The sequence below is a fragment of the Struthio camelus genome, chromosome 7, assembly GCF_040807025.1.
Source record: "Struthio camelus isolate bStrCam1 chromosome 7, bStrCam1.hap1, whole genome shotgun sequence".
In the NCBI taxonomy this organism is placed as follows: Eukaryota; Metazoa; Chordata; class Aves; order Struthioniformes; family Struthionidae; genus Struthio; species Struthio camelus.
This window is the reverse complement of record NC_090948.1, coordinates 5001622-5023198: the sequence shown is the minus strand read 5'-3', so window position 1 is coordinate 5023198 and position 21577 is coordinate 5001622. Positions and strand designations below refer to the sequence as shown.

The 21577-nt window shown below is 38.2% G+C and overlaps 1 protein-coding gene across 1 annotated transcript in view; it reads right to left on the bottom strand.

Annotated features, from left to right (window-relative positions):
• The window catches only part of CPXM2 (carboxypeptidase X, M14 family member 2), an 81311-nt gene that overhangs the window by 23018 nt on the left and 36716 nt on the right, over positions 1-21577 (bottom strand). Inside the window, exons 4-6 of the mRNA XM_009670541.2 lie at positions 10094-10178; positions 9402-9552; positions 1840-1928 (exon numbers count right to left, since the gene is read on the bottom strand). Of these exons, the coding sequence (XP_009668836.1) occupies positions 1840-1928; positions 9402-9552; positions 10094-10178 (325 nt within the window). The remainder of the gene's footprint in view (positions 1-1839; positions 1929-9401; positions 9553-10093; positions 10179-21577) is intronic.

The window sequence follows — 21577 nt, the reverse complement described above, 5'->3', positions numbered from 1 at the left end:
TCACGTAAATGCTTTTTGGACTGTAAGGTAATCCCTGCTTCTGAGTGTGAGACACAGAAAGTGTTCCCATTGACCGAAATAAGAATCTTGAATGCTCTTTTGAGAGAGAAAACTGGCGCTATAAACTTGATCTTCCAAAATGGAGAGTTCTATTAAAATAACCTGGCACTGAGAAAATTCCTCCCTCTATAAATACTTGATATATTGCAATGCAATATAAAGCTTCTAAAACATGACCCAGGGAACACTCTCTCCTCTTTCTTTACCGTTTATGATAAACAACTCGAGCAAAGAGTGGTTCTCTTCTAAGATGGTTGGCAGTGAAGTAGCTAACAAAACTGACAATAACACCCTGCATTACAAAAAAACTAAAGTTCACTCAGGAAATTGATGGATATTGTTCCGTTTTTGACTCAGGAAAGAAATTACTAGGTTCAATGGTATCACCAAAGAATTGGTTTGGGGATATGACTTACTGCAATTCAGCACACAATCTTCTGCCTACTGGCCCAATGAGTTCTAAATAAATGTACTATGTGAACACGCACAGCTTGAGAGAGCCCAGCACCAGACAGGGTACACAGCTAACCAGTCCACAGCCCCAGCAGTCACAATCTTTCACCTTATGTGAGAAGTGGAAAAACATCCTGTTTTAAAGCTGTATTTTTTCCAAAGGTGTTTCTAACCTGACCAACCTGTCTCTCTGCAACTAGAATCTAAAATACATTTTATTCTATTGTTCTTGACACTAATTATGCCAACTGAGTTTCTACTTGTCTAATCTTTGTGCTAAGGAATATAGGCCATGAAATATCTACTGAACTAAATGTGTGACTCAGTACACAATTGCTCAGTAAAAATGAATGGTGATTCATGCAGTATAAATACGCTGAAGATTCAGCACATAGCAAATGATTCACACACTTCAAGTCTAAATATATTATCTTTTAATCTGAAAAGCAAGCAGGAAGAAATATTTCTTTAGCACAACCCACACCTGTCTGTGGTGATATAAAGCAAGATTAAAACAACAGCAACAAGATTGCCTATTTGAAGCAAAAGGAACAAGATTAAGGCTGGTAGATTTAAAATTACATCAATGGAATTGCCTTTCTCTTAAAAAGACTCCTGGTCATTTATATGCTATGAGCATTTATATGCTATGAGCATTATGATGGCTAAGTCAGGGTCAAATCTGAAAGGAGAAAAACCGTAACACTCACCACTCAAATACCTATAGGAGCAAAACAACAGCACATCATGCATAAAGTACTCCCACTGTAATGAATTCATCTGTTTTAGAGTAGATGATATGCAGATTAAGAAATGGGGATTTTACCAGATTGCACCTTTCAAACCAATCACCTGATAGAATTTTCATCATCAGAAAGTTGATTCTGAAATACTTCCAGACGCCCGCTTTTTAGGGAGCGTCCCATGAAACTTAAATGCCAGCTTTCGAAGTTGCAATCTTTGTGTGATTATAAAACTTATAAAATGTGATACAGCATAATTGTTCCTATCATACCGATAATTAAAAAAACACATAGTTTAGCGTAATATGAGATGCAGAGTTTCTATTACTGTGACATCCCTACAAGAATGTTAAAGTCTAACAATTAACAAACAAATCCAGACAATATGCTCACCATATTATAATACAAATACCTTCTATACTGAAGTTGGCTCAGGTGCCAGGGGATTATATTTCAGAGATGCCCTAAGGAAAGCACCATTCAAAAATATTCTTTAGCAGATAGAAATCAAAATCCTTAAGGGTTCAGACCCAGCCTGCACCCATCCACCCTCCATCCACAAGGTTGCATGCTCTTCACCTACCTGCCTCATTTCTTTGTAGTTGTGATGTTTAAAATCAAGATTATCTGTAGTTGTCATTTCATTTCTTCTGTGGTAATAATTATTCGGGTCTGAGAAAAGAAATAAAAGAGTTTCCATGTATTTATTAGCCATTTCAAATATAAAGATGGTTAACTACAATGCATGCAAGAAAAATGTAGTAATCTGAATTCCGCTGTCCTATACAAATTTAATGCAGATTTTCAAAAACAAAACACAAAGAAATGACAACTTTAAAATGTTACTAATTGCTGCACCAATCAAGTCGTGTTAAATCAGACAGAAGCAAGGAGGTGGCAAGTATCAGCTTGTAGACAACTGCACTGCACTAACAACTAAACATTAACAGAAAAGCAAAAGGGCATCCCAAGGCTACAGAAAAGGGTAAAAGACACCAGAAAATGATGAATCAGAGGCAAGAAAAAAAGAGACCGGAAAAAAAAATCACATTGGAGGAATAGCCCCAGTGACTGTCTTGTGTCTATTTGATTCATGTACTATTACAATGAATAAGGAGCTGTCCTTTAGCTTTATTGATGAGCATTTTCAGAGTCTATGCACTGCCTGCAAAATACAAAATGGAACCACTGTAGATATTGAATCCTTCTCATTATTTTCCTAAACATTTTTGTGGAAGTCTAAGGTCTTTAGTTTAAAATTAGCAGGCTCGTTTCCACGGGGATATAACCCGTACAGTTTGTGTGTTCCGTGCGAACGCTTCTCGGCAGAACACAAAGCATCAAATATCTAAATAAAGAAATAGAATGCCAATTAATAAAGTAGCATCAAAGCAGAAGATGTGGGTGGAACAAAAAACTTTGCTCCTTTGACTTTCCAGGTGAGTTGTTTAGCCATTCACCTGAAAAGAAAAAAAAAAAAAAAAAAAAACAGGCCAAGACTGTAAGGGCTCAGTTTTATACTTCCTGATAACATATCCCTAGCTTAATCTGTTATGATTTATCGTAGAGATAAAGAGATCTATTCTGAAAACACTGGAGACATTTCTTAACCTGCTGTATCTGGGAAGTTTGGAAGTTTGATTAACAGTTTTTTGGAGCAGTGGTTCTCAGGCTGTTATGATAAACTGTTCCCCTTCCCATCAAGTCATCTTGATTTAGTTTAAAATTCTATTGGAAACAAACAAACAAACATTATCAAAGCATCATTCTGTCTTATTGCAAAATAACCCACAGGACACTGTCTCTGGAGAAGAAAGTATGATTTTTTTTTTTTTTTTTTTTGAAATGGTATCACATACCAGTTGATTACTTTGAAAATGAAATGCATAAATATTAGTAGCAGGACACCTTACAGCAATAAACACTTCATGAAATTAGGTAAAACTCTTAACATGTAAAAAGATCCATAAGTTTACATATGTAGATTTCAAATTTCTGAGATTAAAAATCTCTAAGTATTTCCCTTTCCCACGAAATTTTAAAAGTATTTGTTTTCTTTCCTGTGCGGCAGGAAGGCAAAACTTGAACTACTTATGTTATTTATCAAATGAAATGTGCAAGCTCCATCAAGCTTTCCTGCAGTATTACCTATGTTTTCTACCACTTTTATTTACTTTCCATTCTCATACTTCTTTCCTCCACCTCTATTCACTAATCTACAGCAGAAATGCTAAAAGGTCAGTCCATCGCTGCTCTTCAAGTATGACTAAAAATGTCAAAAGACATCTTGCCCCACAAAATCCAGTTGTTTAATGCCTTCTGTTCCTTTCAGGAAGAACTTAAATAGCAAAACCACCTGGAAATTTGTTTGGATTAGAGCCTAGCCAGATGAGGAAATACAATTTCTTTGTTCTGAAGAATAAAGAGAATTAAGTTTCAAATAACGCATCTACATTTTCAGGTGTTCAAGCCAGCCTAACTGCAGGCTAAATTCATGCAAATACATCGACAGCAATGATTCTGCAGTAACACTGCAGATTACTCTGGAACGCTAAATGCTAGAAGGCCAATCCATGTTAATTTTCAGAAGTAATTTATTGACACATAAATGCATAAGAAACATAAACCACAAAAATACCTGTGCTAGAAACTCACCATGTGTTTACAATGCCAAAGTGATATATTTACCCTCACAAAAATATTTCTGTCGCAAAAATTAATATAAACATCATAAGATTGCCAGGATGTTGAGGGCTTTCTCTATCACCAGAAGCCAAAATATACAGTAACTGATTTTTTCCTAACACTTTAAACCCATTCCTTTCAAATCCTGGCATTCCTTCCATATAAACATTAATATCATGGGAATGATGGGGAGCACAGTAGATTTGGTAGACAGTCAAGAAACTAAAAGAAAACCCTCTTACAGAGAAGATGATTGTGTCTCTGGTCCTTCCTCAAAAGTGTGCACAGTTTGACAGCTCTCTAGAGAATTAACACTCGTATTTTGCCAGGGTCTACTGTGAGTGTACTTGGATCACTGCCTTTCTGTTGCAGCAGGAATACAGATTAGGAAATAACAGGGTAAAACGTAGAAAGGCATAAAAATCATATGCACAGCTGGTTAGATCCACCTTGGCAAAAACTATTTACTTTCAAAAAAGAGAGAATAAGAGACCGAGCAAGTAAAACCACAGAAGAATTCAAATTGAAATGTATTCATTTATTCATGGCACCACTGCAAGACAGTCTCTCTTTCTTCTAAGGAGAAAAGATCCTGCAGAAGTGTGACACTCCCAGGGATATAGAAGAATGTATTAATTTTTACTACTAAATTATCTCTACGTTACCAGTAGTGTTAATTACAAGTCTGCAGATAAAGGTAGCTCACTTCCTTCATCTTTCCATTTATATTCTTTGTAAAGATGGACAGATGACTAGAAAGCCTTTTCTCTCTTCCTTTCTGCGAAGAAGAAAGATCAGCTCTAAAATTTCCAGCTACTTTCCAGCATCACAACTCCATGGTTTTTCCACAAATTTAACCTAGTGTCAGAGAAGACTGACTGCTCAGCCATATAGACGGGGTGTTCGGTTATATTATACCTCTACACAACCTAAAGCAGTGGGATCCTGATGCTTCCAGTGGGTTTCCAGTTATTATGCTAACAACAAGAGAGCATGTTGCTTCCTCCCAACACTCTTCAGTCTCCAGTATTCTTTTAACTTGCGCATGAAAGGTACGAAATGAGCTTTGTAAAGCTTGGAAGATGAAATCAACACTCACAAAACAATAGGACCAAAACTCTCTCTTTTAATAAAACCCTAACGTGATTTGTTCATCTTGCATTCTCACAGAACTCATACACTGAGTTGTATGGTATCATATTGATGCAGTCTGCAGGTTCAGAAATGGTGCTTATGTGGTTCTACAAATGGCTGGGATACCTAAGTCACTTAGAATAACTTGATTAATTTCAACTAAAAATGAGAATAGTCTAAATCCTTCAGCCTGCCTTAAAAATCTCAGTATATGAGTATATCAGTGACTTTTTTCATTTTAACCTAATATAAATGAATTTGACCTGTCTTCTTGTCTTCACAAAATTGAATATATTACAGACACTGTACATGTAATCTTGAAAAAAATTCTAACAGCCATATTAGATGATCATAAGTTTATTTTCACATGATCTAGTTCATGGCAGTGATGAAGAGTATTCTACTGCTGATCTAATGTGAGATGTTAGCATTCTACAACTACACATTAATTCTTTTCTATATATGTTGATGCATAATCAAATACCTCACAGCTAACTCCAAATGCAAAAGACAGTACGCTATCATGGAGTATAAATCAGTCTTTTATCTCAAATTGAAACTGATGACATAATTGTGATATCAATGATATTGCTTTCTAAATAAGAATTATTAAAAATTAAACAATTTTATCACAAATGTATTCCATTAAAATAATTGCCTATTGCTTTGAGTGCTCTACAGTATGAATACATGCATGAAGAGCTCAGCTAAATTTGTCTCTCCTGTCACTGGGTACTTTTAATTATATGCAGTTTCTTTTAGATTTTTGTTAGGTTTGAGAAAGAAGAGCCAAGGAAAGTACATCTAACCCTCTGAGGCAATTGCAAAAGATTGTGTGTGTCATTCTGCATCTATGCAAACAGCAATGTTTTTGGAAACTGGAAAAATAATTAAATGCTGGTGCTTTCTTCCACTCTCTCCCCAGCTAGTAAAGGCAGTAGTGATTCTCTGCTGTAATTAAGGTTTTCTGGCATCTCTCCTCTGCAGCTAAATGTTTTTCCCTTGGTGAAACAACAAATTATTTCTGCTATCTGAATGATGGTACTGACATAGTTGGGTAACACAGCTTTTTTTGTCAAAATAATGTAATAGTATACACTTCCTCTGGAAAGGGTAGTTTGTCAAAACCATCCTACAACGTCCAAAAAAACATGTGCTGTGAGCAATATAAACGTTTCACCGAAAAAGACGACAAGCATCTTAATACAGTTTACATAGTCAGTAACTCCTTCGATACAATTATCTAGCGTTTTCTCACAACGTTTCCAACGTTTTGTGCATGTAAACTACGTATCAGGGTTTATTAACGCAGTCCCACCACAGGAATGCGGCTTTTCTCCTTCCCAGTCCGGGCTGGCTCTATACATTTTCACAGCACTCTGTCAATGCTAATAAGCTTTCCTAGAATACTAATATCTTAGTCAGGTTTTTATTTTATCTGGTATTCCTTTCTTCCCCTCCCCTCTGAGCCTACATGATGGAAAGCTGATATACACTACAGACTCGGTGCAAGCCCACTTAATGCATTCATGGATTACTAAAGACATGAAATCTAACCTTACAATTTTAAGACATGAAAGGAAATTTACAGTCATTAGAAACTTTTAGAACTGTCTTTTTTTTTTCCACCCACTTTTATTCTTCCAGTATCTCCCTGTGTCCAATTTGACCCACTTTGTTACTGCTATAGTCGTGTGTACTGACAGAGTTCCACTTACTGATCGTGACGGATTTATGAGACTTGCCCAATGTTATGCAGGAAACCTCTTGTCAGGAGAGATCTCTTGATTTCTAATGCCACAGTCAATACAGCGTATTAGACCAGTGCTTTCAAAGAGGCTGGGTCCCATGGCTCAGCCAGTTAGTTAACCAACTTACTCAGAGTAAGAGGATACCTACAAAGGGTGAGGAAGTTCAGCTACAAAGAGCTGCAGAGGAGTTGTCGTGGCCTACAGCAGGGGAGAAAAGCATACATGGAAAGGCTTCTGCAACCTGGGGAACAGCTTTGTTTAGAGAGTTTTGCATACAGTGAACAAAGTGAGCTAAGAGGGAAACGTCAGTTCCTTCTGAGCTAAAAAAACAGGTTATCAAAAGCAGCTTATCAAAACCTATTGGTTCTTTCACTCCAATTACATTTTGAATAAATACATCTCCTTCCCATTGTGTTTCTCAATGGATGATTAAGGTATTTTCTTTCAAGAACAAACCAAATCAGCCACTGCAGAGAACTAACTCAGTAAGTGACTACCAGGAGGAATGATATTAGTAGCAGCTAGATACCATCTCCATTCTAATCCAAGATACACAGTGAGTCCTAACAGCATTCACTTCAGTAGGGAAAGTTCACTTGTGCTTAGCACAGATACATTTTGATCCTAGTAACACCTTGTACGCACTGATACAGTCCAGTGAAGCCAAAAGGAGACAAATGTCAATAGTCCAAAGTAGAATTCAGCCCTGTACATGTGTATACCCAGTATAAATAAACACTGCATTTAACAAAAAACACCTTTCAGAATATCCACGTTTTCACTCTTTCCTCTTTGACTTAAGCACAGTTTTATGGAACTGAGAATAATTATGAGAATTTCCCTATAAGTTGCTCTCAGAAATGGTTAGTGTGTCATCTCAAATATTCTCTGGAAACCTCTGTCTCCCCTGCATGCCTGCAGAGTCACGGTACCAAAGAAAGCTCCATTTTTTCTTCAGGCTGACACCATGTATTCTAAATAGCGGAGCTGGTTTATTCTCTGAAAACCCACTAAGGAATTTGGAATAAATTACTGCTCTGGGACAGTCTACCAGTTTCAACTGTCCTTTCAAGAGCTGAGATGAAACGCTCTGTCTGGAGTTGCCCTGCCAGAGTAAAAGGTACAGTGGGAAACAAGGTTGGATCTTTCTAAATCCATGGTTGAACTAGACCAGAATCCCCCTGAAAACACAAATATTCACATATACAGGACATTCCTAAGTCATTGCCATTCAGGTCCATTATGTATTTTTTGACCCACGGAGAAGTAGTTGTCTAAATGCTCTAAACCTTCATTACTTGCTGGTAATGTACCTATTGATTTAGTTTTATGACAACACTTGCCCCATATTTTTCTTCTTCAGAGAATTATCCCTTCAGTGCTCCAGATTCTTTTTCTTTTCTTTTTTTGTTTTTAATTCCCATGAGTATTTAAACTTCTAAAGGACAAAAATCAGGCTACCTCAGCTTGGCATGTGAAGACCCTACATCAACAGTGGATTTGGAGGCAGCAAGTCTCTGAACAGCAGCAGGAACAGTTAAAGCAGTAATGATAGGCTCTGGAAAGGCAGTTCTCTCTCTGGTTCTAGTATTTCTGAAAATACTATTCATAGCCCCCTGTAAAAAAAAGAGAGCGCTATCCCCAAGGTGCCTGAATGTAAGATCAAAGGAAAGAAAAAAAAAAAAGTAGATGAAAGATCTGGAATGATTAGCGAATAACTTAGAACAGGTTTGAACAAACAGGTGTTCAAATACATATATGTACATATAAACAAACACACGTGAATCCATCATGTGACTATTTACAATATGTTTAACAGAAATATGGGTTTAGCAAAATCTGATATCTTGAACACTCTTTTCCTGTAGTGACCCTGAATACATTTTTACTTTGCATACAGTATCTAGAAAGACCTAATTATATTTTGCATTCATATGATAAAAGAAATTTGTAACATGAATTTTGTCCTAACTATTGGGATGCGTGGTTTCCACAGTCTTTACAAAAGATGAGATTTTTTGCCATCATCTGAGACGTACCAAGGATCATGCTGGATTCAACAGCACTTGAAATTCTCTAGAAATTCTTACATCCCCTGCCCTCCTCCCAAGGATAAGCGCTATTGTAGTCACAGCATTCGGCTTCGAATTCACTCGGAGAAGGCCTATGCTACGGAAAAAATTCAGACTACAGAATTAGAATGGTTCTTTCTCACCTTAAAAGCTTGGTACCTGCAAGTGACGGTCTTGAGACATAATTCTATTGCCTCCCTAGTATATTTGCACGCAGTAAGATTAATTGCGCCGCACTTCAGCCCACACAACAGAAAATCTTGTTAGATCATCCGTGCATTCTTGTTTTATTAATAAAGCCTCTTATAATTACTATATTATTGCATTTGAACAGAATTATCCTGATACTGTCTGTGCACCTGGACAGGTATTTTTGTTTCTTTTTGAATAGCTCTGCCTATTAAAGAGAGGTGTTATATCAAGAGCGAAGATACATAAGGAAATAAAGTTTCTGCGTGTTGGTACAGGCAGCCATGTCAACATCAACAGAGAAAAACTCTTACCTGGCAGAGGACACCCTAAGATTTCCAATCTCATACAGATGCTACCTTCTTCAAACCATGATCGAGGGTTTATACGGATATAGCGTGCAACCAGTGGTACCGGCAACATATTGAGAACCGGGATCTCTTTCTCACTGTTTCCTTCAAAAATCTACGTAGGCCAAACATGAAAATGGTAAGATCAGTTCTTCCATTGGGACCTTTGGTAAGAGATTCAGATAAAAGCAGCTGGTACAGCCCCAGGTTGATGGTGGTTCAGTCCAGAACCGCTCTTCAAAGAGCACAGTCCCTTAGTATCCCTCAGAGAGGTGGAAAGGAGCAAGAGCTCCACATCTTCCCTGAGCCAACGTGCACTTGGACACAGACAAGAAACATTCACAGGGAGCAGCAGACTGACTGTAACCCTTGCGCAGGCCATATAATAAAAAGCATTTTTCAACACAGATAAGACCCCTGACAAGGTGGCATTCACATCCAAAGTCATACACGTGGACATTGAAGATAGAGCATTATCTGAGTGTTTTCTCTGTATTACATAATTTGCTCTTAAGCCAGGCCAGTAGGACCACTGGGAGATGTCGTCTTTTAGTCTTATACTGATAACACAGCCTGACAAATCAAACTCCATGTGGACAGCCCTCCCTTTCCCTCCTCTGCTCTTCTTCATAAAACATCTGTTTTGTGATACTCACCACATCTCCAGATTCATTTTTGACAACAGTCCATGCATGGCTGTCATTGCTCACCAATACTCTGTAAGAGGTCACCCAGTTACTCCTTGAAAAAGACAAAGAGCATCTAAGTTATTTTTTCATAACTTAGAATGACTGCAAATTGCGTTTAATGTGATAAAGCTTGTAAGATTGCTAGTAATGGAAATCTCACTTGGCAAAGTCGTGTCAACACTTGGCTGAAAAAGTGACATGCAAATCTAGGTTCAACAGATGATTAGAAAAACTCTAGCACATGGAATCAAAAAAGCATGCCAATAAGATAACATTCTATGTTTCCAGGAGGTGAGGGACTACTGCTCTCCTTTCCTTTTATATACGAACAGTCTCGAGATCAACACCTTACCTAGAGCAGATTTAATGCCCTGATCCTCCCCTCAAAAATTGTTGGTCTGAAAGGGCAACAGCAGTTTATTTTTTTCCCCAACACCTTCCCTGTCTCAAAAGGCAGTGTGTTGGAGGACAGTCATGCCTCAGAGGTATTTCTGTACCTTTCAGTCAATTCAGGATGATATAACTTCTCTTTTCACGTGTGTAAACTGATCACGTGTAACCTACAGTCCTCATTTTTGACAGCAGACGTAGCTAACAAAAATTTCCTGTTAGACTGCCCCCAAACAAGTGCAACTTTCTTTGTTTTTAATAACTAACAAACAACATTAACAAATTACCACCAACACACAAGAATTGACTTAATTGTGCTTAAGTTTAAAGGGACAAATGAGCCTTCAGGTATTCCCTGGAAAAGAGTCAGGCTTCCAGTGGAGTCCAAGAAACAGGGGGTAGCAAGAAAAAATTCAATAGCCACATCTTCTCCTAGATTTGCAAGATGAGATGTTGATCTGATTTTATCTTGCACAAAAGAGTGACCTCCAAATAATGACCAAGTCAATGCATGACAGCACAAAATTATAACTTAAGATTTCAAGCTGCTATTTCAGTAGAAGTAGTGTCACTTGCATAAAAGACTCAAACTGAGGTCTAGACTTATAGTGACATATAAAAACAAAGATTAAACAAGTATTTAGTAGGCTTTAGATAAGTGCTTCTGCAGGTAATATACTGATACCTGAAAAAAGTCAACAGAATTAGATGTCTAGTGTGATTTTGAAGAGTGACTAAGTGAACCCAGCTTTGTTGTACACTAAATCTGCCCTTTGCAAATCACTAACTAAACTTAGATAAAGAGATTTTGCCATTCATATTATTTTAAATAGCATCATTTTGACTTTTGCCAAGCTAATTGAATTTCTTTTTATATTGAAAAGATCTGACCATCACACACGCTGCACGCACTCATGCGGCATTTGTTAGACAACTTTAAAGAGCTAGCAGCCCTCTGCTGATACTCATTTTCAGCCTGTCAGTGGGAGATCTCCTGGGGTAGAGGATTTACTGGAGGTCTGTGAAGTGCCATGCTGGCATCTCAGGACTTTGTGGCTGTAAAATGATATGCGACAATACAGTTAACGTCTTCAGTGCACTATATCAGTTTCTACTAACTCGTATAAAATACTTCCCTTCCTTGTTTCAGCTTCCGCAACAACTTGGCAGTTACACAAGAAGATTTCACCGTGATCATTAATTGCAGGTAGGCAGATTTACTAGCAAATACAGAAATGAAGAGTTTAGAGAATGGCCAATATCAAAATTCCAGAAAAGGGAAAAATAACTTTTTGGATTGAAGAAGAAAGTACGCTCGTGGAAAACTCACAAGTTTGACTGAGGGATGTACCTGCCCAGTGTACATTAAATTAGAAGGGTTTTTTTTTTAAAAAAAAAAAAAACCCACACTATTCTTGATCATTTTTCCAAGATCAGGGTGAATGACTGAAAGAGGTAATGTTATAAACAAAAAGATATCATTGTTTCTTAAGTATTTCAGAGCTTTTTAAATTGAAATACACAAGATTAAGAGGACAAACAATACATCCACATTCATTACTCTAACACTGGAAAAAATTCAAGTGGAACACCAAGATTATATGAAAATCAACAAGATCACAGCTGACGTTCTGTATAACTGAGAATTTTGTAAGAAAAACAGGACACAGAAAATGTTTTAAAGGACAGCTCATTTTACTGACATAAGAAAACATGCAATTGTTACACTAATATTTCCAAGCTAAGATTTTTATTTTCTGTATTTCAAAATTCTTGATTGCATACACTTGTAAAGGTTTACACTTCTCCCAAAGCGGAACGTACACTGATCAGAGTTGTACACGTAATCCATCTAGAGTGATAACAAGCAACATACTTTTCAAAGGCGTTCTGCCAGTTAAAATACAAATAGGACTACATCCAGTGTTGCACATTTGCAATGGAAGAGGACTACAGAGGAGTATGGAAAGAGATAAATCAGGGTAACGTATTAGTTCACAATACTACATCCTAGTAGCTGTGCTTGCCTGTAAGGAATAAACACGCACGTTGCTTTTATTTAGATGGAGGAAAACATATCACAACTTCTCCCACCAGCACTGAAAGCAAAACTACCTCTAGAGGCTTCAGTTGTTCCTCCTTCCCCTCCGCCTCCAATTTTACAAGAAAAACTACCTCCTCTGCCTACTAAGGGGACTGCTATATATTCAAATTTCCCTCAGAAATGACATCTTCTGCCTTGAAGTTACATTCCATGATGGGGAAGGGGAACATCTTCACGTTTTGAGAATATCTGGAAGCCTAGCAGGAACACAGTGCTTCTGACCAGGCAGCTGAATATCTTTAAATCATTGACATCGCTACAGCTACAGATCAGGAGAACGGCATTAACACGCTAAATCTTCTGGAAAGATGCAGATTTTCTACACACGTGCAGCCTAGGAGGTATGATACTTCCAGAAAGCAGATGGATGTGTTGCACATGCTTGAATCAACAGCCAGTCTGCTTACAGTAAGCCCACGCTTTCTGGAATTGAAGGATTCAATATGTACATGCTGCCCAGTTTATTCATGTATATACAGAAATTCAAAGCTTTCTGGGAAATCCATCACAGAAACATGGCAGCTAAAGCAAAGTCTTGTTCTAGAAGTATCGAGCACTTCCATCTACTCTGTTTTGGTACCTGATGACAGGAAGATCCATCTTATTGGGTTTGGGATTTGCAGACAACATCAATTTCTGCAGCACTTCATGTCAAATCTTTTCGGGGCCTATTAACATTAAACAATAACACTAGCTAAGGAAGCTTGAAAGAAAACTATAAAGCTTAACGTTTTTTAGGATGTTCCTACTGTTGTTGTAAAGAAGTTCTTCTGAATTCACTCTACCAAAACCTACTTGGACCTACCATAAAATTCCCAAGACAAAAATCACAGATATTTGTTGGCTTGATGGTTTTATTAAGTCATAACTCCAGAAAGAGTTCTAGACCAGCTTCAAGAAAATAGTGCATTAATTATTAAGTTCTTTTCTTAGCAAGAAAGCAGATTGGTTGACAGTCCATCTCTACAAGCATTAGAAGTTACCTCTAGTCTATTGCATTCTAGCACAAAGATGGGCTTAATTGCTATTTACGTAACTGCCTGACAAATTTCTTCAATGGTAGAAATGGACCACAAGATACAGATTTGCCAGGAATCATTTTGATTCAGGTGATGCCCATTAAGAAACCTTTTCAAAATGTAAGCCAGACTGTTCTATCGCTGCAGGAGAAACTTATCTGAAAAGGCTCAGTTGCAAAGATTAATCAACTTGATTCACAGAAAGTAAATGCAAAAAATCAAAATACAATTCAAAGTCACTTAACATGTGCATTTTTTGTTAAATAGTTGGTTTTCATCCGTGATGGATAAGCTTTAGATGAGATGTATTTGAATGACATCTAATTTTAAATTCAGAAAATGTCCAGCTTGCCCATTTCCATAAGGAAAAGGCAAGCTGAGGGAAGCTTGATTACGTAACTTGCCATGGGACAGGCAGGGAAACTGAATCAAAGCAGAGAATTAAAAGCAGACCTCTTACAACCTAGGCCAGTTTCCTGTCTAGGAGATCAGCTTTCCATTATCTAAATGTGAACTATCTGCAAATCCACACTGTAAGGCTACTAAGCATAAAGCATGCTTGATATCACCAAAACAACATGACACCTTTCTGCCTTGCCCAATATAATACTCTTGCTTTTCTTAATGTATTACACAGATAAACACAACACACCACAACATGCAGTGAACGCCAAATGAGAAGTAGCAGAGAAGGACACTCCAGACTCTTAGTCTGCCACCTTCTAATGGGCAAGTACATCAGCTGAGAATTACGACTACTTGCATATGGTTTTATTTCATTTCAGGACCTGCTGTGCATAATTTTTAATGCAACTTTTTCACTTAGGGAAAGTTAAATAAGCAAAAAGTAAAGTCAAGTCTCAGTGTCATCCCCTTCTCTAAGGACGCTTGTCCACATCACCAAGTCACCTCGTGGTTTAAGATAATTCAGCAAGACTGGCAGGTTCTGGTCAGCAGAGGCTCAAGCCCACGGTGGCAGAGATGCTGGAGATTAGACTAGCAAACACTGGCAGAGCTAGGTTAGCACTGGCTATAATGGACCTGGCTCCAGCTAACCATATTGTTTTTTTACCATCACAACAGCCTGATTCACTACAGCCCCCCTGCCCCATCCCCTCCAAATTACTAAAAATGGGCATATGCACAGATTTGTATCCTCTGGTAACATATAAATTGACAAGCCAAAATTTTGAAACAGAGGAATCCCTTAACAAAGGGTACGTTAGGCAAACCTTACGTTAATCTGTAATCATACAACAGAAAGAGTGTGCTGGAAGTTAAATGACTTTCTGTTTGAGAAATTAATTTGTAGTCTCATGCAACTAGATATAAAATCTTTAATATTAGTATTGTACAATATTTATGCTGATAACACTTTAAACCACACGCTGCCCAACAGTTTCAAAAATAAGCCGAGTTAAAAATACTCAGGCTAAGCACAGGAAATAAAGCAAGTCTTACAAACTAATTAAAATAAATATGATTTAAAACATGGAACTTGCATAGCAAAAGGGTATTTTTTTAAATAATTGAAAACTTTGAATGTTTAATTTTTAAAATAGCTCCCAGCTGACTTAAATGAATATACTGCTGTGAAATCTAGTTCTTCAGAGGCCCTCTGAAGAACAGCTCAGGGCCAGAATTTCACATGCTCAAAATTAATTACAGACAGATTTTTCAAAGCTCTACTCAGTAAGGAGGAGTCAGACCTGCAAATGTGTTCCTCACCCAACAGGTCTCACTTCCAGCAAGATCTCTACTGGATTTTAATCTCTAACTTTTTGACCTTTCTTGAAAAATCTGGTCCTAGCAGTGACAGTTTTCTGTTACTGCGGTTATTGCATAAGAACATAGTAACAGCATCTGAAAACCAGAGGCCTGTTGAATGGGTCAAAGACAGTCTCCGCCCCAAAGATTTTGCATGGTATCACATACTATTTACAGGCCACTCTTCACAAAAAGTATCTACCTGCGTTTGAAATGCATACCATACCAGCCTTTCCCCTTTCAGATCTCTTACACCTGCTAAACACAAGCAAGCTGCAACTTCCTTTCTTCTAAGTTTCTTTTTTTTTTTTTGTGACATTTTTAATTTTCCTTTTCTGGTTTGTGCCCATCACACCTTTACATATTAGTTATACATTTCAGGAGGTATCTCTGCTTGGCCTCTTAACGTATCCAGCTGAACTAGGTAGGTGCTGCCTCACTATGTCTTTTTGTCTCCTGCCTGCAAATATTAAAGCAGTAGAGAATAAAAAACTCTGAGTGAGCAGCAAACATCACCATTTAAGCACACAGCTGTGAGTATATTTAAGGTAATGCCAAAAGGGATCACATCTACCAAGTGCACACAGAGCTATGGCCAAGTTCAGCTTGGTACACGCAAGAGGAACGCTGACTTGGAAGACCTGTTCTTCTGTGCGTGGAGGGAGCAGAAAGGAGTAGACTGAGTATAAAGGAGCATACAAAGGAATATATGTCTACATCCAGGGCTGTGATTACTAAACGTGAATAATCTGTGGTCACAGATTCCTGTAGTCATTTGACAGACTCTCTTCCTCAATGATTCAGTTCATTACATTAAAACTCCCTATCTTGCCCCTTCTGCAGAAGTTATGTTCAAAATGATAGAGGCCTGTGCTAGGAGGGTTTTCTTGTATCTTCTTAACATCTCCCTTCAGCCTCACTGCATAAAGTCAGTTCTCTCTATGTAAAGCCATACACACACTCTTCCACACATGCACACTCTTCCAGGGTACAAAGCGGTGGTTAACCCTTCAGAGCACTGCTTGTGGGCATGGCAGTGACTTATTCCCTGGCAGCTTTTGCACGATCAGTCATTTACTCTCTGGCAAAACAGTCATAATTTGAGTGAGAGCACCACGAAGAGTCATATTCACAACACAACGTGATCAGTTTTGACATTTTTGTCAAGCAAACCTGTGAAAGTATAAATGCATTTCTGGGTATGCTGTCATGGAACTCCACCTACACAGGATCATCTAAGCAGGTCACAAAATAAGCTTCCTAAAGTCGGGAATGAGTGTCAAGCATTCATTAAGAGTGCCTGCTAGGCTGTGTGGTATACCAAAATTCTTCACAGGACAAGAACTGTGGTGGAAGACGAGTTAGGGGTGATATTTAAGGTAAATAAACGGAGAGTACTCTAGGCTGAAGCTGACAAAGGCTGACTCTCTCCCGATATTGCAACAACTAAAACCCATGAGATGGCTTCACTAAGCAAGAGTTAACAGAAAGTATAACTGATAAAGAAAACCACTCAGAAACATTAGTGTAATATGTAATTGCAATAACACTGAGGGTTCCCCCCCCCACACAGGCACATTGAATTCAGACTATTTAATGAATCCCATCAGCTTACTCTATAAGTTTTCAGTGGATTTGAAACAATTCATTTAGTGAGACTCGGTGACTTCAGGGAAGCCATAATAACCTCAGCAATCCTGTCACTGACTGAGTCAGGACAAATAAGTTTGCACTGATTTGATGCACCATAACAGTTCTTCATGTCAGTGCACAGCAGCTGCTAATTTTATTACAGGACGTGGATAAAACGTTGAGACATTTTCATTGAATTTACTCAAGTTTTATCAGGGTATGTTTTTGAAGCCTCTGCATGGATATAAGAGGTATTACTTTGAAATTCAACGCCAAGTGTATATCTATTGCTCTTGTGAGCTAGACAGTATTTACAGTTTATTCTAAACTTTCAAAAGCAATTTTGTGCTAGTGCTGCATTTTACCCTTTCTTCTCACATATATTGGAAAACTGTTTTAGAAACAATTCATAGATACTGACCAGTAACCACTGTACTGCTTCCAAATGCCAACACAAACTGAACAGATTATCACTGCTCTTTATGTTCTGATTAGCGGGATATCGAAGATGCTAATGTGATTATATTTTCATGAAGGTGATCTTAACAGTAAGGCAGGACCTTGGTCTTTATGCCATGAATGGTTGCTAAACTGAGGAGGAAGCAAGGAATTTTTGCTCTCTTGCAAGCAAGAGTTTTACCCTCTTGCAGCCATCACTTACGAACTACCCATAAGAGCAATCTCAGTACCTGAGGAATCGCCAGTGAATACTGCAGTAAATTAGGAAGTGGGGCAACACATCTATTTTGTGACTAAAGAAAGAGAGGAATGCTGTACCACCCAAACTGCACTGACCTCAACTGTATACATAGCAAGCTGGGTAGTTTCCAAACATTCTCCAAGAACAGTTTATCAAAAGGGATGTTAGGGATCATGGAAGGCCATGTTACACACCACAGAGTAAGCTGAAGATGAGGATATAGTATAAGAAATTGCAAAGTTATCCCCCTATCCTGCTACAAATACCTTGACTTAAGGAAAAGCATGACCAGATTTAAAAAGAATTTGCCAGGTATTTATCAGCTACTATCCATTTAGAACAGCACATGGAAATCTAATAGGTGACACAGCAGGGATGTCAGAACGGGTTCTACACCATTTCTTCCCATTTGTACTTTCTAGTTCAAAATATAGTCAGGATCGAAGGAATTCCAGTTTAAAAGCAGGCCAGAGCTACGGCTCCATTTCCTCCCCAGCCGACTTGGGCTGTTAGTCCCTGGGGCACCTCCAGTCAGGGTGGTTAAACAGGAATTACGCTATTGAGCAAGCGTGCTCCTGAATACACAGGCCTGGTAAGAAATTTCTGTTTAACTGGGTTCCTCATTCTCTTGACAAATTGTACATCAAGATATGAAACTAATAAGGCTGATGCTGTGTTCTGAATAAACGGGTATAAAAGGCTTAGGATGGGCTTCCTGGTGTGTGGGACTATCACGTTCTCCTGGAGCAGTGGGATAGCATGCCATGTCTTGAGCAGAGGTATCAGATAAGATATTTGAGCTCGGTATCATCCTACAGTCTCTCAGCGAGGCATTCAGACTAACTTCTACCTAATTTAGAGTTAGAAACTTTTTGCTCCCTTTAAATTTAAGAAAACAAATTTTTAAAAAAAATTATAAAAGTAAGAGGATTAACTTTTTAAAAACTTTAAAGTTGCCATAGAGCTTAAAGTTCTGAAATAAACGTGTATTTGGAAATAAATCTATTTTGGAGTCTTTAAGAAAATTTCAAAGTTTGGCTTTGGAACTTGAGCATTTTGTACAGAATATTTCATTCATGCTTTTCCATATTATACTGTCATTTTATTATTTCATTACATGTAGCAATAGTACATAACTTGACATGGTTGAATGACTACATTTTATTAGAACTATCAAGGATAGCAAATACATGTTACTAACAAATATTGCATCCTCTTTTCTATATTAAAACATCCTGTGTGTGGAAACAGTCTGAAGCTTTATATTAATACTCAGTACATTTTGTGTCTGTTTAGACATGTGGTTTTCTTCTTGATACAAAAGATAGTGCTGAATTATCAAAAGATTGTTTGGGTTGTGGGAAACATGCTTCCTATGTTTTTTAGATTCTTGCCAAACTGCTAACGGTGATTAATATTTTCTTTCCTTCTGTCAAAAGAGTGCATATTTTAAACTATCACATCATTACTTTAAATATATGGCACAATTCCACAATGATGCTGCCAGTGTCCCACTCAGAACGGCCTTGAATAGCTTTTTAAATATATGTAGTTCCTAAAAACCTCATAAAGACATCTTGACAGCAGTATAAAGAATTACATACCAATATTTCTCCCCCAAATATTCAGCCATAAACACCTTCTCAGCCCAGCTAAATCCCAGCTGCTAGCACTATCCCTCTCTAAGCGGGTATAACACGCCTTTCAAAAAAGGTCACGTCACTCCCACAACTTTTCTTGCCCGAGAAGGGAAACAAAACAGCTCTGAAAAGAGATGCCACTAATGTGCTTCCATTAAGTTGACGTTCCTATTGAAACGGCATAGTAACTCCCCAGAAACCACCAATTCCAAAATATTCTCGTTTATACTGCAGCATCCTGGGAAGGAACTGACATTCAGCCCAAGTTGTTAACTCTTATTCTTATCAATTCACGTTTGTGTCACTTCCGAGTTTTGGATACCTTCAGCACAAATGTCAAAGCAGCCCTGGTTCTTGCAGCTGGGCCCCACTTTATCTGAGAAATTCAAGAACATCTGCACAACTTCTGGAAAAATCTAAGCAGAATTTGCCATTTTTGATGATTAAAAAGCATTTTAGTACGGTTTCAGATTTCCTAAGAACGCCTCAGGTGTCTGAAGAGCTACAGTCATTGAGTCCTTGTGCTTATTTTGACTGGTAAAAGGAAGAACTCCTCAAAATTCAGGAATTTTCCTTCAAGGCTCAATTGTGCTAGCTACAAAAGGGGAAAGAAAAGCAGAAAGATCTGATTCCAAGTGACCGTTGTGGAATTCAGAGCTGTGCAGTCCGAGTAGAGAGTTTGACTCAGAACAGAAGCATTTTTCCATGTGACGGAAGTGATTAAACACATCAAAAACTCAGTATTAACCGAGCATGGGTTCCTTCTTTCTCTAGTGGGGTTACCCGCACTTTCAAGAGCTGTTTCTGCACTCAGGTCTAGAGTTCAGGCATGAGAGCCATGGGAAAGCCAAGCAGAGCCACAGGCAGCAGGGGACAATTTAAAAAAATAAAATAAAAAAGGAAAGACACACAAACCACACACACAACTTGCTCAAGCAGCACTGAGAAAAGAAAAACTGAGGTTGAAGAGTTTCTATCAGCATACCTGCAGCTGCAATTCTTTATACCCACCCCTAGCAGCCTCACCTGGTCGATATTGTCTCTGTTCTGTTCCTTCCTTCTTCCTCTCTTTTCCTGACCCTTTATTCTCTTCCTAGCTCCTTCCTTCTTTCCTTTTTACTTTTGCCCATTTGTCTGCTCATTCATCTCCCTTCCCTTATTCATTACATTTAATATTTCTTTCCATGTTGTCTCTTGCTCAGCAACCCATGTTAGTCATTCTCTGTTAAAACTTACTAGTTTTCAAGGGTAAGTTATTTCTTGGCTGCTGGCACACGCTAGGCCTGCAGAAACTGCCTGGGTGGGGTGAACCATCAGCAAATCCAGGCTACAATTGCCAGTGCTAGTCAAAAAGTGTAAGAGGTTGCTTTTACCGTCAGTACACTCGCTTTGGCTAGGGCATCAGTAATACAAAGAGAATCAAAGGTCAGACTGCTATCTCAAATGCTGCAGCAAGAAGCAGAGTAATTTGCTGCGGCAGTCTGTGGGTCCTCACCTACCTTCCCTTGTCATTTTAGGTCCACTCTTCAAGTTAGTAGCAAAAGAAGCCAAAGCAACAGAGACACGTAAGGATCTGATCTAGGCAGAGGCCCAGAGTGGATGTTGAGTGAATTCTCCTCATTTAATCATTTTTTTTCCCTTGCATTGAACAAGAAATTTAATTTTTCATTTTTTTTAAATCAGTGTCACATAACAGCATTGGCAAACCTAGCACATATCCTAGTGTCTTGATTCTTTATTTCATGCTGGGAAGGTCTCCAAGGCTTAAATAAAATCTTACCTTGGCTCTCAAGCTTGGCAAGCTTTTGCTTCTAATACAATAGAAATCAGCAGAGGGGCGTTGTTTGGTTGTCCTACCTGAAATAAGTTTGTTTTCCAACATATGTTTCCATTGGCTATGAATGCACTATATTCTTGTCATATACCTTCATGAAGTTGTGAAGGTCCCTTAGGTAATAGAACAGCATCTTTTTGCCCAAACTCTCATACTATAGGTAGTCTTTTTTGATGCCCTCACACTTAGTGGCCACTAAGACTAAGAGGAGGGAGATAATAAATGGGCACTAGAAAAGAAAGATTCATTAAAACTATCACAAAAGAGTCTATTCACACTAGTAAAAGTCCTATCAGCTTTTTCTACTGGGGTGGCTTGTAAAAAGCCATTCACTGCATGAAACTCCCTTGGGTATCGTCATAAGC